The following is a 20,850-nucleotide window of genomic DNA, read 5'->3' on the forward strand; positions in this document are numbered from 1 at the left end:
CTCTCCCAGCGTCCTGCCACTACGGTGCCAGTAGCTGAAGGGGCGACCCTGCTGGAACGGACCGAGGGTGAAGACGACTATGGTGAGAGAGAGGCTTCTCCAGCCCTACGTCCCCCGTCCCCCCCCGGTCTCCTGCGTGCCTGACCCTATACTGGGCCTATGGACCCTTCTGCCCATGCTAGACCTAGGCTGGCTCCTGGGCTGTCGCAGGGCGACATTCTGCTCCCTCTCTCCTGGCCTCCAGGACATTGGCACCCTTCTCCCTACAAGAAGAATGCCTAGGGAGCTGCGGAGGTCCGCAGCTAGCTGCCCCTGATGGAGGGGTTATGCAGGCGTCCACCCTCACAGACCCGGTCTCAGGGTCCCCCTCCCTCTTACCGGCCACTACTTCAGGGCCAGAGGGCCCGCGCCTTGCTGCCACTGACCCTCCCTACTCTCACGGACACCGTTCCAGGGGAAAGGAGGTTGTAGCTGCCGGCCATATGGAGCGCTGTTCTAGGCACCGTGACCTGCAAAATGAGCGCTTCAACAGCCCCGGCCGACCGTCGGAACAAAACTTGTGTTCCACTTCAAGGCCGCGATCCCGCTCTATCCGGGTCCCCGGCTCGCGGGGTGGGCACCCGCGGCCGGTATGTGCCGCTCCGTAGGCCCGGCTGGTACTTTAAGTACTGTGCGGCCCCGGTCATCCGGGCGCCGCTAAAAATTTAGGCCCCGGCTCTTACGGCCCGCGGGGTGGGCACCCGCGGCCGGTATGTGCCGCTCCGTAGGCCGGCCGGTACTTTAAATACTGTGCGGCCCCGGTCAGCCGGGCGCCGCTAAAAATTTAGGCCCCAGCTTCACGCTACTAGGCCGCAAATTCAGGCCTCTGTTGGAGGGGGCTGGAACTTCTCCAGGCGCGAATTCTTCCCGCCTGGAGGTTCCCCCGCCCCCAGAGGATCGCAGTTCCGCCCCCCAGGCCGGATCCCTGTTAACCCTTTGGGTACAGGCCGGCTTCCGATGAGCCTGTATGGGTGGATCTGTGCCCTGTAGGTGGCCCCCCCTTTTATTTTATTTTTTTCTGCCTCAGTGAGGCTGTGTGTTAAAAAAAAAAAAAAAAAAAAAAAAAAGAAAGTTTTTATTATATATATGACTTGTGGGCTGCGCAGGACGCTGCAGCCTCATCTCAGAGTGCTGCCTGTATACATGCCCCCCTTCCATAGGCGGCATGGTGTCGCGCTCCCCGGCTGCGGCGCTGCCAGGGTCTTTTTTCCCCTTCTAGGTGGTTTTCTTGCCCTTTCCGCGCTACGGCGCTGGTCAAGTGCATGCCTTTTCTGTAGGCAACAGTCGTCACCCTCTCCAGTTATGGTGCCTGCCATGTGCAGGACCCCCCTCCTGGGCGGGATACTGCACTCTCCCTAACTGCGGGTTGGCCTTGTGCATGATCCCCCTTTCATTGGCGGCCTACTGCAGTTTCTCCGGATACAATGCTGGCCATGTGCACGACCCCCTTCCATAGGTGGAACACGGCACTCTCACTGGGTTCGCTGCTGGCCATGTGCGTGCCCCCCTTCCATAGGTGGAACACGGCACTCTCACTGGATTCGCTGCCTGCCATAGGCATGACTCCCTTCTGTGGACGGCATTCGGCACTCTCACTGGATTCACTGTCAGCCATGTGCATGACCACCTTACATAGGCGGTATGATGTACTCTCATTGGATTCACTGCCGGCCTTGGGTATGCCTCCTTCCCGGGTGGCGGCATACATACACTCCCTCGGTCGGTGGTTGTTCTCTCGCCGGTACATTGTTGGCCATGTGCATGACCCCTATACATAGCGGGGTGCTTGCACTCTCTCTGGATCCGCGGCCGGCCATATGCATGACCCCTCTTCTGTGGGCGGTGTACGCACTCTCACTGGATTCGCTGCCGGCCATGGGCATGCCTCCTTAGGTGGCATACACACTTTCTCACCGACTGCTCGCATTCTCCCTGGATGCGATGCTGGACATGTGCATGACCCCCCCCCCCCCCCCCCCCTTCCTTTTCTGGGCGGCATACTACACTCTCACCAGATACGTTGCTGGCCTTGAGCATGGCCTCTAACATGGGTGGAACGCTTGCGCTTCCATTGGATACGGTGCTGGCCTTGTGCGTGACCACCCCTCATTCCATGGGTGGAATTTTGCACGCTCACAAGATTCAAGGCTGTCCTTGTATGTGCTGTACTGGACTTGCGCATGTTCCCCTTCATTGGCGGAGTAGTTACACTCTCACGAAATTTCGGGTTGGGTGAATTGTTGCACACTCACTTAATGCTAAGATAGCCCTGTGCATGCCCCCCTTTTTCACTAGGTGGACCTCCTGCGTTCCTGCTGGATACTGTGTGGCCATGTGCATGGCGCCTTTCTGGGCGAAGTATGGTATGCCCTACTTCTTTGACGTAGGTACGGCCTTGGGCATCACCCCCTTTTTGGGGCAGGCCTTTGCATTCTTGCCCACTGCAGTTTGCCAGGTACATTTCCCCCCTTTTTCGGGGCGGTCAGTTTGCGTTCCATCGCATACCATACTAGTCTTGTGCATAACTCCTTTCAGTTTGCACTCCCGTAGATACTGTGGCACTCTGTGGCTGGCCCTCTTCGCTGAGTGATATATTTTTGCAGTGAGCGGACGTTCTTGTGCGTTGTTTCCTTCTCGTCCCGTAGGTGGGTTGGCCTTCTCACTGCTTACGGGGCTACTCGTACGTATGCCTCCTTTCCTCCTGCGACATACTTTTTCTCTTGGGATACGATGATTGCCGCAAGCCTTGCACTATTCTCTAAGGAGATCATTCTGTCCATCTGTGTAAGCCTAAGGTGTTGTCCAATAAACAACAAATGAATACCTTATATTTAAGTAGACAGGCTCTACTGTTCGCTACTGCACAGAGCTGGGTGGTACTCATTCATTTCGTTGGCCCATTTGTCCTTCCGCGGCATTGTTTCCCTGTGCTAGTGGTCACATGGTCGAGAGCGCTGTCTGCAGCGCCCTTCGCATTTTATGTTGGCTCTGGCGGGACTACGGTCCCCTCGCCTAATACCATTTCCTCCTCTTCGGGTGCAGTGTGGTATGATTCTTTCCGGATTGGCGCCCTCGGTGCTTCAGTCTGATCTGCTACCAGGTTCGGGCCGCTATTCTTGGGAAGGTCACCCAACTTCTCTTGGGTGCTCGCTTATACAGGTCTGGGGGACCTCCACCTTGGGTTCTTCAGGGTATTCGCCTTCTGCGAGGCGGTGAACCGGGCGTCTCTGTGTAGCGGTGTTCTGCTTTTGAGCTGTCCTATGGCCTCTCTGTTGCCCACTCCCCCTTTCGGTTGGAGGGTGTTATACCGGCCTCTGTCTCGCCTGCCTTTTCTCGCCGGCTCTGTTTGGCTCCCACTCGGTACAGATCATTCCGATGTGGCGTCTGTTCCGGCCACGCTTCAGAGGCTGTTCCTTCACTGCCCTTCCCTCTGGGGAAAGCATGGTTGTTCATGTGGATGGTTCTGGTGTTCCTTTTGAGTCTCCCTTGTCCACACTGGCTGTAATAGCTGTGTGCCTAGTTACCGGGTCTACCGTTTTCTGTCCTCCCGCTGGGTGCAGATTGCGTTTTTTCCATTTTAGGCAATGTTTCTGCTTTGGATTCACCTTCTCGGTAACTTGGGAGGACTACCATTTGGTCAGGATTGTCTTTTAAATCTCCCACACCGGAACTGTAGTCCGTCTTCCTGTGGTGGCTACATTGGCTTCGGCTTTAGCCTGTCTTGTCCTGGCGGTTGCTGGGCGGACCCTTCGGTTCCTGTCCGTTTGTCCTTCTGCTTCCCCACTCTGGGGGGATACGGGACAACCTTGCTCGGGGGCCGACGGGACCAGTTCTACCGACTGTTCTACCCGTGTTACGGGTCTGCGCCTGATCATTGGGTTTTCACCCGCTTGCCCAGGCAACTCTAGTGGGCTCGCTAGTGTTCGCTTCTAGCCGAGTTTTTCGTCCAGGATCTGTGGTAGGACTTAGGGTTTTACCTGGGGTTCTGTGGGAAGCTGGGCGTTCCCCCACTCTGCCTTTCTCCATGGTTCTGTCTTTCTCCAGTCCGGCCTGGACCTGGGGCTGGGACTCTGTTGCTTGAAGTATCAAGTGTCATTCCTGTCCTTCCTCTTTCAGCGTTCCCAGGCCCTCTGGGCCTGTCAGGAACTTCTTCCATGGAGCGGCTCTTGGGTTCCTTTGTACTGTCCTCCGGTACCGTCCTGGGAACTACATACTAGGCTCTTGGCGCTCCAATTTTTCCTTGGAGCCGTTACAGATGTTCCCTCTACTAACAGTTGGGTTTCTGTAGCCATCGTGTCTCTGATGGGTGCCTGAGTGGCGGCCCTTCTTGTTCCGAGCCTTCTGTCTTCCCCCAGGACAGGGCTGTTCTCCATTCCGTCTCTTCCTTCCTTCTGAAGATGGTGTTTGTCTTTCATTTCATTGAGGCAGTCGTCCTCCCCTTCCCACCCCAGGGAACGTTGGAGATCTCCGACTCTTGTCGACATTCGGTCTCTTGTGTTCCCAGGAGGTCCGTGCAAAGGGTTGACGGCCTCCAGGGTGGCTTTCCTCCGCTTTCTCAGAGTGGCTCTTGTTGTGGTTGCCGCACCAAGGGCAGGGTTCTGCTTTTGGTGTCACCATTCATTTGGCCAGAGTTGTCGGTTTTTTCCTGGGCCGGAGGCATTAGGCTTCGGCCATGCATTTGTGCAAGGCGGTCACTGGTCTTCCTTGCACACCTTACCGAGTTCTACAGGGTGCATACTCGGGCTTCGGCGTATGCTGTTTCGGGCCGCCTGGTCTGCAGGCGGCGGGTTTTTTGATGCCTTCGGGTGCTTCGCCTTGGTGCTGTGGTCCCTCCCCCTTTGGACTGCTTTTGAACGTCCCAAGGTCTTCTGTGTCCCCCAAGGAAACTGGGCGAGAAAACGAGATTTTTGTATAACTTACCAGTAAAATCTCTTTCTCGCTCTTTCCTTGGGGGACACAGCACCCACCCATTCTTTGTTCTTCTCTGACTGTTTCCGAGTTTGTTTACCCTTTGGGTAGTTGGCTTGTTGGTTCCAATTTTTGGACTTTGCCTTTTCTCACTACTTGGACACGCAACTGGCAGTCTCTCTCTCCAGGCTGAGGGTATAGCTGTGGAGGAGGGGCTTAACAGTCTTCACTTAGTGTCACGCCTCCTAGGGAGATGAGCTATACCCAAGGTCTTCTGTGTCCCCCAAGGAAAGAGCGAGAAAGAGATTTTACTGGTAAGTTATACAAAAATCTCGTTTTTGCAACAGCTGGAGAGCCGCAGTCTGAGGATGCCTGGTTTAGCTAATATAACCTTGAGGACATGTTTAGTAATACATTTTTCTTGATGATGTGCGCTCTGTGATTGATACCGTTTTCTGAAATTTAGGAAAATATGTCGAAATTGCAAATGTGGACAAGAAGAACATGATGTTCCTTCAAACAACGAAGATGATCGTAAAGTTGGCAAGCTGTTTGAAGATACAAAGTACACTGCTCTGGTTGCAAAGCTGAAAACAGATGGCATTCCCACTTACAAAAGGAATGTAATGATCTTGACGAGCCCGATCTCGGCAAAGAAAGATGTGTCCATCAACACTGTGACCTATGAATGGGCACCACCAGTGCAGAACCAAACTCTAGTAAGTACCTACACTTACACCTTTCATAAATGAGCACACAGAGACATACTTGGTCTGGGGTAGGTGGTAGTTGGGGGGTTAGAGCTATAGTGTGCAATTTCTCCTTTAACGTTTTGTTGCCGGGCTTCATTGCAGAGTAAGTAAAGGTGTCTTGAATTGGGTGGAATGTGTATTACGGTTTACAATTGAATGGTAATGGTATATTGGTAGATTATAGAGTCTAGTATAAAACAGCATAAAGTGAAGGGGGCTGCAGTTGGATGTAGTTATTAATCTATTACTGTGTGCACTTACAAATTTTATTTTTTTATGTATTTTTTTTATTAGCAATTTTTTTATTATTTTTTTATTTTATTTTAATTTTTTTATGGCTCGTTGTCTGAACTAATCCCTGTTGTTTTAGGCCAGGCGTTACATGGAACTCATCCCAAAAGAGAAGCAGCCTGTAGCTGGTTCAGAGGGAGCCCAGTACAGGAAGAAGCAGTTGGCGAAGCAGCTGCCTGCTCATGACCAGGATCCTTCCAAGTGTCATGAGCTGTCTCCTAACGAAGTGAAGCAGATGGAGCAGTTTGTGAAGAAATACAAAAATGATGTCCTTGGTGTTGGAGATATCAAGCTGCCCAAAGAAGTGGGTGCACAGGGGGGTGAAACTGCTAAGCCGGACAGTGGAAATCGAAGCACGCTTACTACTGTAAAGAATGTAGAAGACAAGGCAGCAGCACCATCGGGATCAGTTTATGTGAGTTACCCACACAGCATCAAAACTGATGATTTTTATATGTCTGCATCTTTTGTTGCATGCAAATGTGGCTTGTTTCTTGTAAATCTTCACACAAGTGGCCCCATGAAGTCTGATCTCAAACCCAAAGCAAATTACTCTCACAGTGTGCTATAAAAATGGCTTGTGTACTGCATCATTCATCTACTTTAGTTCCCTTTTTATGTGATGTACCAGCAAAGAATCTTTTTACAATTGTTTATATCATTTTCCTTGCTGTTAACTTTGACCTCTACACAGTACGAGAGAATAAACATTAAATGTAGCTTGGTAGAAAGACATCTCTACTCTTTTACAATGATGATGTGCAGGTCAGTGCAAGGTTAATTCATCCCTTGTCTTTCATACTCTTGGTAACCGTTTTTGAGCAAGTAGATTCGGGGAGGCCACTTTTTGGATTTTCTATAGTTCCTTAGTGACTCTTTAACCAATGAGTTACCCTTATTGCAGGCAGAAGAGATTGCAGTGCACCCTTAAAGAAATGAAATCCCCCGTATTAAAACCATCAAATAGTTATAAACTGCAATTTGCCTTCAATGTGCTGGCTGGCAGGCTGTAATGAATGAATCATCTAGTTCTCTTGCATATATAACACAAACATATTCCACACCAATGTACCATACAGGACATCTCAAAATGTTCACAATCTATTTCTCTTACAGTAGGCTTACGCACAGTATGCCCAGCAGGGGCATTGCTAGGGTCATAAAAGATTCGGGGACCAAAGCTCCAATGCATATTTGTTATATTTTCAATCCAACCTCCCAGACCCAGTGCTAATGGCATATTTGGATGGACATTATATTCAGTTATATCTCACAGACAGGAGAATACAACCCGACATACCTCTTACATCCAGTGACATGATTTAGACATCCTCTTTCCTCATCTTCTCTATTCAGCCCAGACAGCCATGACTGTTTCTTTCAGCTGTATCTTGTCTCTTCAGGACTTGCCACATTAAATGTCTTAATTTCCTCACTTTTCTAATCTCCTCCTCCTTGTGCCCTAACAGTGTTATCCTGCTGCTACCCCCAGGATTGTGCCGACTGTGCTCACCAATGCCCCCATATACCTTACTTGCAAAATAACAGGGCATACAGATAGTCCCACCAATAGTAATTATTCTCTCACAGAATGCCCTCATTAGTAATGGTGCGCCATTCAGTGATAATGCTCCCCAAGAGTAAGTAGTGCCCTTCATATTGTTCCTAAAAATTATGCCCCCACAGAACCCCCAGCGGTAATAAGCCCCCAGTATTTAAAATGCCTTTTGTACTGTTTCCAATAGTTATAATGCTGCCAATAGTGCCCCCTGTAGTTATGTCGGACACTATGCCACAATACTATCTTCCACCAAAGTGAGGAAGAAGGTGGAAAAAACTCACCTGACTCCATGTTCCCCCCCCCCCCCCCCCCCACCCCCACCATCTGCGATGCTGGCCACAGGCTTCTTTCTGCCTGCAGCATGAGTTGCTGGCTTCTCGTCTCAGGAGTTCATAATGAAATGCACCTTGGTAGCAATGTTGTAATCACTTTGTGACCTGTGCTATTCTACTGTCTCATAGGCCTGAAGACAACGATACAGTTGTCTAGTCAACACCCACAACATTCAGAGCCCTGGATGTTATGACCTTGCGGAGCCCCCTGGTGCATAGTACTTTCCAGCTAACTTTAACACCCATTTCTTGATCGTATGAAACCGGCTGGCCTGTTGCATGCGCAATTGGCAGCTGAAGGCATCTGTGTTGGTCCCATGTTCATATGTGCCCCCATTCCTGAGAAAAATGATGTTTTAATATATACAAATGAACCTCTAGGAGCAACGGGGGCGTTACCATTACACTTAGAGGCTCTGCTCTCTCTGCAACTGCTGGTGTCCTCTGCACTGTAACAGGACCAGGCAGTGTAAACATTATCATGCCTGGATCTATTAACCAAAGTGCAGCGGGCGCATCAGTTGCAGAGAGAGCAGAGCCTCTAGGTGTAACGGCAACACCCCATTGCTCCTAGAGGCTCATTTGCATATATTAAAATTATTATTTTTTTCAGCAATGTGGGTACATATGAACATGGGACCAACACAGATGTCTTCAGCTGCCAAGTGCACAAAATCAGCCAATTTCATAAATAAAACTGAGGGTCAGTCAGCACATCCCAATGTGCAGGTGCTCGTCGCCATGGCTGAAATTACAAAACTAAAGGACAAACAAAATGCAACAGCACTCTGCAAACACAAACAATAGACTAAGTACATATAATAATGCCATACTCACTATATAAAGTACTAACGCTACATGGTAAATGTGAGATTCTTGGCAAATACTTTTGTACAAAATTATTTGTGCCCGTCTGCCAGCATCAAGGCGATCTCTTTAAGACGGGAACCAGCCAGTTTCATAGGTACAAGTCTGCTGACAAATCCCCTTTAGGGCTCATTCAGATGGCCGTATGTTTTTTTCTGTCAGCAAAAATGCGGATCAGTTTTTTGGTGGGCAGTTCAGCATGTTCACAAAAAAATGGTTGCGTTCCACATTTTTTCGTACCCGTAAACTTCAATGGGGTGACGTCCTGATTTTTGACTGATAAGTATAGGACATGGTGTGCTGTCCGCATCTTTTGGGGCCCCATAGAAGTGAATGGGTCTGTATCTAATCCGCAAAATTGCGGATCAGATGTGGAAAGCAACATACGGCCATCTGAAAAAGCCCTCAAGGTGATGTAATGGGTTGTTACCGTTTTTATCACGAGTCTGATTATGTCCTGTAGTAATAAGGAGGAAGGTGTAAAGTACATGTGACCGGTCCACAGCAGCATCTACCATTACATGCAGCCTAAACAAAACCAACATTTGTTAAAACTGGTGTTATATACACTGGTCGTCTTGTATGGCCCTCAGATGCACACCTCTTAGGCTACTTTCACACGAGCGTTCGGGTGTCCGCTCGTGAGCTCCGTTTGAAGGGGCTCACGAGCGGCCCCGAACGCATCCGTCTGGCCCTAATGCATTCTCAGTGGAGGCGGATCCACTGAGAATGCATCCGCCTGCCAGCGCTCAGCCTCCGCTCAGTGAGCGGACACCTGAACTCTGCTTGCAGCGTTCGGGTGTCCGCCTGGCCGTGCGGAGGCGAGCGGATCCGTCCAGACTTATAATGGAAGTCAATGGGGACGGATCCGCTTGAAGATGACACTAGGGGCTCAATCTTCAAGCGGATCCGTCCCCCATTGACTTTCAATGTAAAGTCTGAACGGATCCGCTCAGGCTACTTTCTGACTTAGAAAATTTTCTAAGTTATAATGCAGACGGATCCGTTCTGAACGGATGCAAACGTCTGCATTATCGGAGCGGATCCGTCTGATGAAACATCAGACGGATCCGCTCCGAACGCTAGTGTGAAAGTAGCCTTAATTGTGGGTGTCCCGGGCTATCTGTGTACCAGTATCAAAATCTATGCCAGCCACGAGCTGCCAAAGATTTAAGGTATAATTTACTAAATTTTTCTGGTGTACAGTATAAATAATGTGCCGCTCCACCTAGGCCCCATCCTTTTTGTGTGCTGCAGAAAAAAATATTCTGGTGTGGTGTGCCCCTAAATGTCTATTCTGTTACATTAATGCTGCACGTACCAAGTGCATTAATCCTGATATAGGTGCCCTCCTGTGAGCTGGGCATCATGGATGTAGTCTATAGAAACCTAGAAGATGAGTGTCCTTGGATCCAGACATCTCCGTTCTCTGTGTGTCACTGTGCTACTGCGCAGCCTTTGCTTTCAGCACTGACTCCGCGCCCTTTTCATCTAATTTATGGGGTATTCTAAGGAATACTTTGCTGTCTCTTATTTCAGGTCTATAAAAACTTTAAAAAAGCAAGGGTTTATGTGAATGTGAAGTGGAAAAGATGCGCGGGTTCCTCTTCTCCTGTGTTTACCGGTTGCGATCCGTCCAGAACGGCCCACTATGCTTTTATTTACTCTGACTGCTCCAGATTTCAGCCGCGGTTGGAAGGGAATCGTGTGTCATAAAACAAGCTCATTACTCACTAAACTCCATCAGAAGCGTATCTCCAGTTATGGGAATATCTTGTGTTGTGAGCTACTGCCACGACTGAGGCAATTTTTCCATGTGAGGCGTTCCTTTCTGCAGACAATGGGATGTTTGTGACCGCAGGGAAGGGTTAAAAGATTGAGAGGGCGAAGAATGTACTGTGACCGGCTCACAATTGGATTGTTAATTAGCATTTTATCGTTGCGTAGAGAGGGAGTGTTAAGACCTTAAGGATCCCTGTGGAAATAGCTCTGGCATGCCTGCTCAATTCCTGCTCTCAGCCGAATTTTTCACTGTCACAGCAGGACTAGGAAGCCTCCCTGCATTGCTAATTGATGGTCCATGTCACTATCTACATGGCATTTTGGAACCGGGACACATGTAGGTTTCAGGACGACATATGTTTCTGTTGGCACGGTTTCAGACATGCTCTGTCATTAGAAGCGCTGCTGTCTGCTTCCTCCCCACATCATCATCTACCTGTGGTTTACTGTGTGATAGACCTTCTTTTCTCTTGTCTCCGCAGTACTGCTTCCGTTGCAAGGAGAACATGAAGGAGGGTGATCCCGCAGTGTATGCAGAACGGGCCGGCTACGACAAGCTGTGGCATCCTTCTTGCTTTGTCTGTTTCACCTGCAACGAACTTCTAGTTGACATGATCTACTTCTGGAAAAAGGGAAAACTGTACTGTGGCAGACATTACTGTGACAGTGAGAAGCCGCGGTGTGCCGGTTGTGATGAGGTAAACTCATGTTCTCTCTAAAACTGACCCGCCACCTTCAGAGGTTCCACATGTCGTCATAGATGGTTTCCTGTAATATTGCACTATTTATGGAATGGCTTCCTGGACCATACGACGATCTGTGGCCAGCACATGTTCATCATGTGTAGTTTGAAATGATCCAAACAGCTTTTTAGCACGTTTGAATCCCTCTTGCTACACAAGACGCTCATGATATTATCATATGTCTAGTAGTTCATTGGTTGTGGCCTACCTTCTGTATATAATCTCACCTGTACAACATTATAGGGACAAAGAATCCCATGTATCTCCTACTACACATGTTTACTATATACTACTACACCAAAATACGTTGGACAACTTAATAGGACCCCTGTTTTCTTCAGATGCTAATGCCCAATCATATCTTCTATCATGTAATCTACTACTTCCATTTCCGGCAGAATCCAGCCATTCTGAACATGGTCATGTGACCGTGTGCCGAACGTGATTTTCTGTTGATGGCGGCCTACCCCAATGTATATTTCATCATGGCTGACGTCACGTACATAGGCCAGGTCTCTGTTTCTCTGTATGTGTAGCAGTCAGTAAACTGGCCCATGTATGTTACGTGAGGTGTAATAGGCAGGACTAAACAAAGCTAGGAGAGGTGCACATAGTTTTGGGCTGATGTCTTGCCTAATGACATACCCCAATAATGGGAGTAACCCAGGAAAACAAGCGACGTACTCTAAGGGCATTGAGGGGGAAAAAATGGTTAAAACACCAACATTTTTGGTGACTTTTTTCATTTAAGAAAAACCAATGCATTTTAGGAATGTTAAAACTCGGGGGGAAAATAAGTATATTTGAAGGGGCAATGAACCGTCAGTGTTTACTTCACCAGTTGTAGCAGCATTCATGAAGCAGTGAACAATTTTCTATCAGGTTGCAGGTTTTGAGCTGCCCAGTAGATGTGCTGTAACTCGCCCACCCAGCCGACAGTTATTCCTTTGCATGCATGCCCAGCTTGGTCGAGAGTGGAAAGGTAGAGAAAAGGATTCCCATGTCAGACACCTTTGAGAGCAAAGGATTGAGCATGTTTAAATCCAACATGCCCTATTTTTGTTTACCGTCAGGGAAAAGTCAGCACTCTCAATACAAGATAGTCGGACAACTTTGCCCTTATGTATATGACCACAGGTGCTCGATATCACAGTGCACCACCCCCAGTCGAGGCAGTGTAAAATCTTCTGGCAGAATTCTCGGTGGACAGTCAGTATATACTCTGACCACTGATCTCATGGAGCAGGCATGGAAGCAATGCCAACCAAATATATAAGAGCAAAATCTCCAGTCCTAGTTATGCATAAGATTTTTACTGAAAGCCAATTTCCCATGAGTCATCAGTCATGTTGTTTTCTACAGTGATGGAATTAATTAAAATGCTCCAGCATGTGATTATTATTTTTTTTTTTTCATTCTTTTCTTTTTTTGTTAATACAGCGTGGGTGTAATCCATTTCTACATTCCAATATTCTCTTGTAGCATAACACCTTGCGGAGAGAAGAGGAAGGTTGTTTTCAGCACTCTAGGTGTAAGCAGCCAAAAGTGGAAAAACTCTAATCCTAAACTGCAACAGTATAATTGGTTTGCAGTATTTAGCTAATACACCTAAAAGGGATCTATTTCTGTAATACAGAACACCACTGAGCAGATCTCTCTGTAGTTTTTCTAAATGTACACTAGGTGGCACAAATCACCAATTTAAAAGTAAGGATCCAGTGACATCTAGTGGTCAGAGTTGAAATGAACAAATAATTCCGTGTTCTATACAGTAATAAAGCATCATCATCTAGAATTATTTTTTTTTATCTTAGTTGATTTTCAGCAACGAATATACTCAAGCAGAAGGTCAAAACTGGCATCTGAAACATTTCTGCTGCTTTGACTGTGATTGTGTCCTGGCTGGGGAAATTTACGTGATGGTGAATGACAAGCCCGTGTGCAAGCCTTGCTATGTGAAAAATCATGCTGTGGTAAGACCTTCAGATTCTTTTATTAATAATCGTGCACCTGCCTTCTGTGGTTTCCGAACAGTTGTATTTTTCCTGCACTAATTTATCAACGTGTTTCTTGTGCTAGGAAAAGTTATTATCTTTGACATGCTGTGGCATTTTTTATTTTATTATTATTATTATTATTATTATCTTTGACATGCTATGGCATTTTTTATTTTTATTATTATTATTATTATTTATTATTAAAGCGCCATTCATTCCATAGCGCTGTACATTAAAATGTAATAATATGCTGATATTAATGAATTTGGTTATATTTAAACTCACCTTGCTAGAATAAAATGGCCAAGACAGCCTAACACTATGTGCAAGAGTAGAAATACCATTGCAAGGAAAAGTAAGTTAAAACTTGAAATTACCTGCATTTCTGTCTGTTATTAGTTTAGTTAGATTATGTGTCTATTATTATGAGTCAGGCCACATTTGATTAGTAATGCACAAAGGCTTTACTTTTTCTTGCCACTGTTAGTACTGGAAATCACGACCCTTCATCTCTTTAAAGGGCTATCATATTTTACTGTATACTGTACATAACCAACAGCAGTCATTTTCAGAAAGCACAGGGCTGACAAACTCTGGTATGATGGAATGGTGCTGCCTCAGAGGGAAGGATGGAGAGGCCGTCAACTTAGGGTTATCGGCTTATATTCTGTAAAGCAACTTGATGGCCTGTCCATCCTTCACTCTCCAGGGAAGTGCAGTTTCATCATACTCACGTTTGCCTTACATGTAAAGACGGATTTGCACTGCCAGACTGAGCATGCAATCATCGGGAAGGGACTACTCCTTCCTGAAAACTGCCTGCTCGTCAGTGGAGGTGAAAAGCTGTAACATGCAGCGAGGACAAGTGTTCATCCTCCTACAGATTAACTGTTTGTGTGCAGCAGTTCACTTTTCACACAGCACGGTCTGCTGTCCAGAAGCTATTAGTTAATGTGCTGCATAAAAGATCATTTCATCAGAAGAATGAGTGTTTTGCTCGTTCATCGGGTGATCTGCAGCACCTTTTACGGAGGCATGTTATCGGGAATGAGCGTTCGTAGCAAGTTCATTCCCAATGGTTGTGCAGTGTAAATGCACCTGGATGATATCTTACTGATCTGATACCCCACTACTTATAGCACTTTGTTTACCTTACCTTTGTTTCACTTTAGCAAATAGAATTTATCATGTAGAGAAAGTTAATACAAAGCACTTACATATTGCTTCCTATGCTGACTGGATTACTTTTTCCATCGTTATACACTGCTTGTTTCTATGGTTACGACCGCCCTGCAATCCATCAGTGGTGGCCGTGTTTGCACACTATAGAAAAAAGCACCAGGCTATCTGAGACACAGGGAGGCCGGTGCTTTTTCCTACACTGTGCAAGCACTGCCACCACTGATGGATTGCTGGGTGGTCGTAACCATAGAATCAAGCGGTGTATAATGATGGAAAATGAATCCAGTCAGCAAAGGAAGCAACATGTAAGTGCCTTGTATTAACTGTCTCTACACGATAAATGCCACTTACTGAAGTGACACAACCCTTTCAAACCTACAATGCATTGGCTCCTGCCGTCTTGCATTTGCAAAGACATGATGGAGTAAAGAAGTAAAGACTAGCTGTCCACATCACTGCAGAGATATGGTACCTCCACCTGCCGTTTTCAACTTAAGAACATCTCTCGTATTTGTACCTTCCTCACCCCTGAGTCAACTAAAATACTAGTGCATGCTCTGGTCATCTCCCGCCGGGACTACTGCAACATCCTCCTGTGTGGCCTCCCATCCAGCACTCTCGCTCCCCTCCAATCTATTCTCAACTGTTGCCTGGTTAATCCACCTCTCCCCTCTACCAACCCCTTCACAGGCTCCCCATTGCCTGGCAAATTCCGTTTAAAATACTTACAACTACAGACCTGCTTTCTCGATACATCCCCACATGTAATTTCTGATTCTCACAGGACCTCTTCCTCAGTTCTATCATCGGTTCTTGACGCAATCGACTACAAGAGTTCTCGCGTGCTTCTCCCCTACTCTGGAACTCACTACCCCAACACATGAGGCTCTCCCCAAACATCCAAACTTTCAAGAGTAACCTGAAAACCCTCCTTTTCAGTAAAGCCTACCACCTCTAATAAGCATACTGCCACCACACAGCCGCATGAGCAGCCTATATTCTCACCTACTGTGTTCTCCCCTTCCCTTATAGATTGTAAGCTCCTGCGGGCAGGGTTCTGTCTTGTATTTTTATATTTGTCTAACCCCTGCTGGATGTACAGTGCCATGGAATTAATGGCACTTTAAAATAAATAATAATATATAATTAAATTGCTTTATATCTTTTGCTTCCCTTAGACATGCCAAGGTTGTCTCAATGCCATTGACCCGGAAGTACAGCGTGTGAGTTACAGTGGCTTCCATTGGCATGCATCACCGGATTGCTTCGTATGCTCCTGTTGCAGCAAGTGTCTGATTGGTCAGAAGTTCATGCCAATAGAGGGGATGGTCTTCTGCTCTGTGGAGTGCAAGAAGAAAATGACTTCCTAGAGAAGACAATAATGTAATCATTTCAATATCAGGTGGAACTCTTTGAAGATGACTTGCCCAGCAGTTGTACTTTTGCAAGAAAAATCGCTTTTATGCAAGTTTATTGAAAATGAGAAATGCCGCTTTGCTTGATATAAACATCTTCACTGCCTAAATTCTGTTTCCTCTATCATATCAACCACATCTTATGATCAAGTAACTTGGCATTTGTTTGCTGCACTTTATAGTGAATGTATTGTTCTGATGAGGAAGCCACAGTCCAGGGATGGTGTACTGCATTAGAATCAATTGCTTATAAAGTAAATTATCATTTCAGCTATGATTTCATGGAGCCTTGTCGTCAACACATTCTCTGTGTAATGGAACTAAAATATCTATGGATTTATTCAGTTTTTATGGACTAATTCTTTTTATACCTGCCTCTCACAGCTCAATAGTTTTCTCTGCCTAAAAAAAAACACCAACAAATATAACAGTCATGGGGGGGGGGGGGGGTTTGGGTGTTAGCGGGCCCAGCACATTTATCTTCATTTATCTTCATTTATCTTGGAACTGCCATACATTTCAGCCTAGGCACATTGACTGCCAGAGGATGCACCTAATTTATGATGAGTCCTGCACCTTGTCCCAAATTAGACTCTTAGACTCCTCCTCCATCAGTGTAGGGCAGGCATGCTCAACCTGCGGCCCTCCAGCTGTTTCAAAACTACAACTCCCAGCATGCCTGAACAGCCTACAGCTATCAGCCTACAGCAGGGCATTGTGGGAGTTGTAGTTTTACAACAGCTGGAGGGCCGCAGGTTGAGCATGCCTGGTGTAGGGGATATTATAGACCCCCTCTAGGAGTTCTTCTTTATGGTCATGTTGTTCTAAACTCTGTTCAACCATTAAATTAATATCCTGGAAAATGATGATCAACCATTACAGCTCTTACGTTTGTTGTCAGCCTTCCTAGAATGCAGATCTGCCTGAATTTAGAGTAGTACTAGATATGCAATCCCATTTGTAAGGGGTTCTCTGGGACTAAAAACAATTGGGGTCATTTATCAAACTGGTGTAAAGTAGAACTGGCTTAGTTGTCCCTAGCAACCAATCAGATTCCACCTTTCATTTTTGACAGCTCGTTTTGGAAAATGAAAGGTGGAATCGGATTGGTTTTTATGGGCAACTAATCCAGTTCTACTTTACACCAGTTTGATAAATTTCCCCCAATATTCTTATCCAAGGAAGTCCGTTACTTACCATTCAGGTCAGTGACAAGCCATATTGGAAGTTTATTGCAACCCAGTTACCAGAAAACGTATCTAAGAAACTGTTAATAAGCACCCCGACACCTTTGTAGAAGGGGTTTCACTTTCTGCAATTAAAGCGAAAAGTTGTATAGCTTTCCAGTATCCTTTTGCAGCAATTCCTTAACATTTTCAGAATTTCTGCTTCTTATTATTCCATGGAACCATTGCGTACTTCTGTCCTGGTCGTGTGATTTTTAGCTACTGGACGTAAATAATGAAGGGTTCTATTGAATAACCACGAAGAATTGATACCGCAGGTTTATTGGGAAAATGTAGAACTCTTCAGTATACAGTGAATACACTTTATTTGCTGAAACTGTAATACCCCTCTAAGGCCTTGCCTATACTGATGTCATCCGCTATAAACATGCCAAATGTGTCTTGAACTTGTTCTTGGTACAATAAGTGTGGAAGGAGTGTGGCACACTCGGCTGAGATGGCCATGCATGTGTATGGGAGGGTCCAGAATGGAGCGCCGCTCTGGGGACCCAGCTTGTCCATGCATTACCCACACCTCCATTCGGTGATCTCCCCATCTTCTGTTCAAAAGGGAGGTTATTTTGCAAGGAAAACCCCTTTAATGGGATATTGAATATTTCATACATTAAGGCCTATGATACCTGTTCTGTGTAATTTCATATGTAAAACTTGCAAGCAAGGAGTTAATTTGTGCTATAAATCTTGCAGATTTCTTTTGTAGTTTGAAGGAAGCAGCATGTTTCCTGCTGCTGTCTAAACCCATTGTATGGTTGTGTTATTCATGCAGTAACGTAAGCCTCTGAATCTGTATTTGCATGCTGTTTACCAGCTGTATCTATGCAAACTTAACTGTAGCCTTAAAACTGGTATGCTGACATTCATGGTCTTCTTTCAGCAAATAAATTTACTTTTGATATCCCAGATAGGTGTATCTTCCTTACATGTCATAATACATTTTGATGACTTTTTCCAAAGATCCTGCCGAGGGGGAGAACTTCAAAGATCTCTTTGTATTATGCATTATATGCAAAGATTGTAGCAATGAGACACATGCAGAGACCTATCGCCCATTGTGCTTCTTCATATCAAAGCTGCCCTACTGCCACTGCTCTATAAATAAAAATGAACACCTTTTTAAATTTAGTCGAAGAGTGCTAGTACTTCGGCAACGGCGCGAATAACGGACATGCTGCTTGTCCTGGTTCCCGTACTGGTTGCTAAACTTCTCAGTTTAGTATCATGTATATTATACAGTTCACTATCCCCAAACAGTGCCATAATTACATCAAATTAGGCTCTACTCACATGTATTTGGTTTAGATTTTCACCATAGATACAGTATTGCACCAAAATCTTAAACAAAACTATATAGTACAGTACAGTACATGCAAATAAGTTATATTTTTCTAAAATCTGTAGTTTATGCATATTTTATTCCCAGAGTTAACCCAACCTTACAGACACTATCAACAAACCTTTTACCACATATTTAATTCCTATAAGTGTATATTCTATGTATGTTTTTATTTTTTACATCTGAAGCAAGGTGTGGAGTCTCCTTAAAGAGACCAGTCCTGTATTAAGACTTACTGGAAGTAATTTATGGTATCGAGTAGAGTTGTTGCGATACCAAATTTTCTATTCGGTTTCGATACCATGAAAAAGTATTGCGATACTCTATACCATTCGATACCGCGCGAAAAAAATGAACCAAAAAAGCCACGTGCATTCCGCATTTTAAAAAATGGCGAATCGCGCAGTTTTTATTTATTTTTTCTGTTCCGGCGTTCACCACATAGATTTTTTTTATATTTTAATAGTTTGGACTTTTCTGACGTGGCGATATGTAATATGTTTATTTATACATTTTATATGTGAAATTGGGAAAGGGGGTGATTCATACTTAATATTTTGGTGTTTTTTATTTTTTATTTATTTAATAATTATTTCCCCCCTTAGGGGCTAGAACCTCGGATTTTTTTCATCCCTTGTCCTATTAACCCTGATAGAGCTCTATCAGGGTGAATAGGACTTCACACTGTCCCTGCTGCTCTGTGCTCTGTGCACACAGCATCATGGATGTTACTATGGCAGCCAGGGCTTCAGTAGTGTCCTGGCTGCCATGGTAACCGATCAGAGCCCCAGGATTACACAGCTGGGGCTCCGATCAGAAGCTGCCACTGCACCACCAATGAGGGGGAGGGCAGAGGACCCTGTGGCCACTGCCACCATTGATTCTAATACTGGGGGGGTTGAGAGGGGCCGGCGCATTGTGCCACCATTGATTTTAATGGGGTGGGGGGTTGAGGGGGGAGGGCGCACTGCGCCACCAATGATAATTACCCCTTAATACAGGAGGCGGGTACTGGCAGATCAGCGGCAGTTAACCCCTCAGGTTAACTTAAACGTCTGGATGGTTTTCTGGATATAGTTGTTTTTTAAATTATTCCATGTGTTTTACTTTCTGCCCTGGCTCTTCAACTTACTCCTTTGTGCTTTTAGCACGGTAACAGTCTCAACTATTTCAGTTCTGATTACATCATTCCTGTTCTCTCTCTTCTCTGCTCTCACAAGCTATCAGAGAAGTGCAGGGAAGATAGTAATTAGCATAGCTGCCAGTGATCAGCGCTGACAGCAAGTCAGATAGGCAGAGACAAGCTAAAGGGAATGGATTTTTTTTTTTAAAGTGGCATATTCAGTGTACAGTGGAGGCTGAGGACAGGCTCTCCTTAGCAATGCTCAGTTACAGTGTTGATAAGCAGACACTGTACATGCTGTTTTCTAGTAAATAGGTAATAAAACACTTGCATAAAATAATTGCATAAAATAGTTATTTAATACGCTATATATAGTAGTACATAAATGCTAAAATGACAAACCAGCAATATTAAAATATCTGACGTATAATTTGAATAAAAATCTTGCAGACCCCTGTATGTCTCACAAGTCGGCAATCACCACATAAGACCACAAAAATGGCGCCTGATGGTAGGATATTACCATAGATATTGCACAAGCCCGCTATGTCCCATAGGTAATATGGTAGACAGAATCCGGATGAATGACAGCAGGTTAATAACAGCAGGATCGTAATCCTGAATGGTGTATTTGATGGAGGGTATACTCCTCTTCAATTCAGGTACACGGTATCTAATAAGCAGTACTATGATGGTACATTACCGCTCCTGAGCTCTCCGGTTATCGGTTGTGGAAGTTCCTTAGTTTGGCTTATCCAGCGCGGCGTCCCGTGTGGTTTCTGAGTCAAACGTAGCGTCCCATGTGACTCCAGTCGCTTCCTGAAGTTGGTCTTCAGTTTCCTGGGTCCTATTCCCATCTAGAGAGTGCCCCTCCACATTTCATTTATTATTGCTTTCTTTAGGATGGGCGAGTCCAGTGAGGTGTGCACCCATTTTTATTGTGGCCATTAGGTGAGCCACCGAATCAATTTTTTCAGTTTTCTAGTAAATGTTCACACAACAAATCTTGAAAATTTGCCTACAAAATTGAGTGGAATCATGCGTGTTTTTTTTTTAGATTCAATCTTTGTGATTTTTTTTTTTTTTTTCTTTAAAAAATTTATATTTACATTTTTCCAAATAGCATATCTTTTCATTCAGTTAAAAGCATTCTTATATCTTTTCTTTCTTTTAATATTTGAAAACCTATACTATAAGGAATTATAATCTAACATATTTATCTCTACTCCCTAACCTTCCCTAAATTGCATTTTCAGCTCATAGTTTTTGCCATGGATC

At 45.5% G+C, this 20,850-nt stretch overlaps 1 protein-coding gene across 1 annotated transcript in view; it reads left to right on the forward strand.

The window, feature by feature from the left end:
• Positions 1-20,449, forward strand: part of TES (testin LIM domain protein) — a 69,195-nt gene extending 48,746 nt beyond the window's left edge. Inside the window, exons 3-8 of the mRNA XM_040411330.1 lie at positions 5,414-5,666; positions 6,070-6,405; positions 11,015-11,230; positions 13,090-13,248; positions 15,633-16,326; positions 20,438-20,449. Of these exons, the coding sequence (XP_040267264.1) occupies positions 5,414-5,666; positions 6,070-6,405; positions 11,015-11,230; positions 13,090-13,248; positions 15,633-15,824 (1,156 nt within the window). The 3' untranslated portion in view covers positions 15,825-16,326; positions 20,438-20,449. The remainder of the gene's footprint in view (positions 1-5,413; positions 5,667-6,069; positions 6,406-11,014; positions 11,231-13,089; positions 13,249-15,632; positions 16,327-20,437) is intronic.
• Positions 20,450-20,850: the final 401 nt, after the last annotated feature.

This window comes from Bufo bufo, chromosome 1 (assembly GCF_905171765.1).
Source record: "Bufo bufo chromosome 1, aBufBuf1.1, whole genome shotgun sequence".
Taxonomy (NCBI): Eukaryota; Metazoa; Chordata; class Amphibia; order Anura; family Bufonidae; genus Bufo; species Bufo bufo.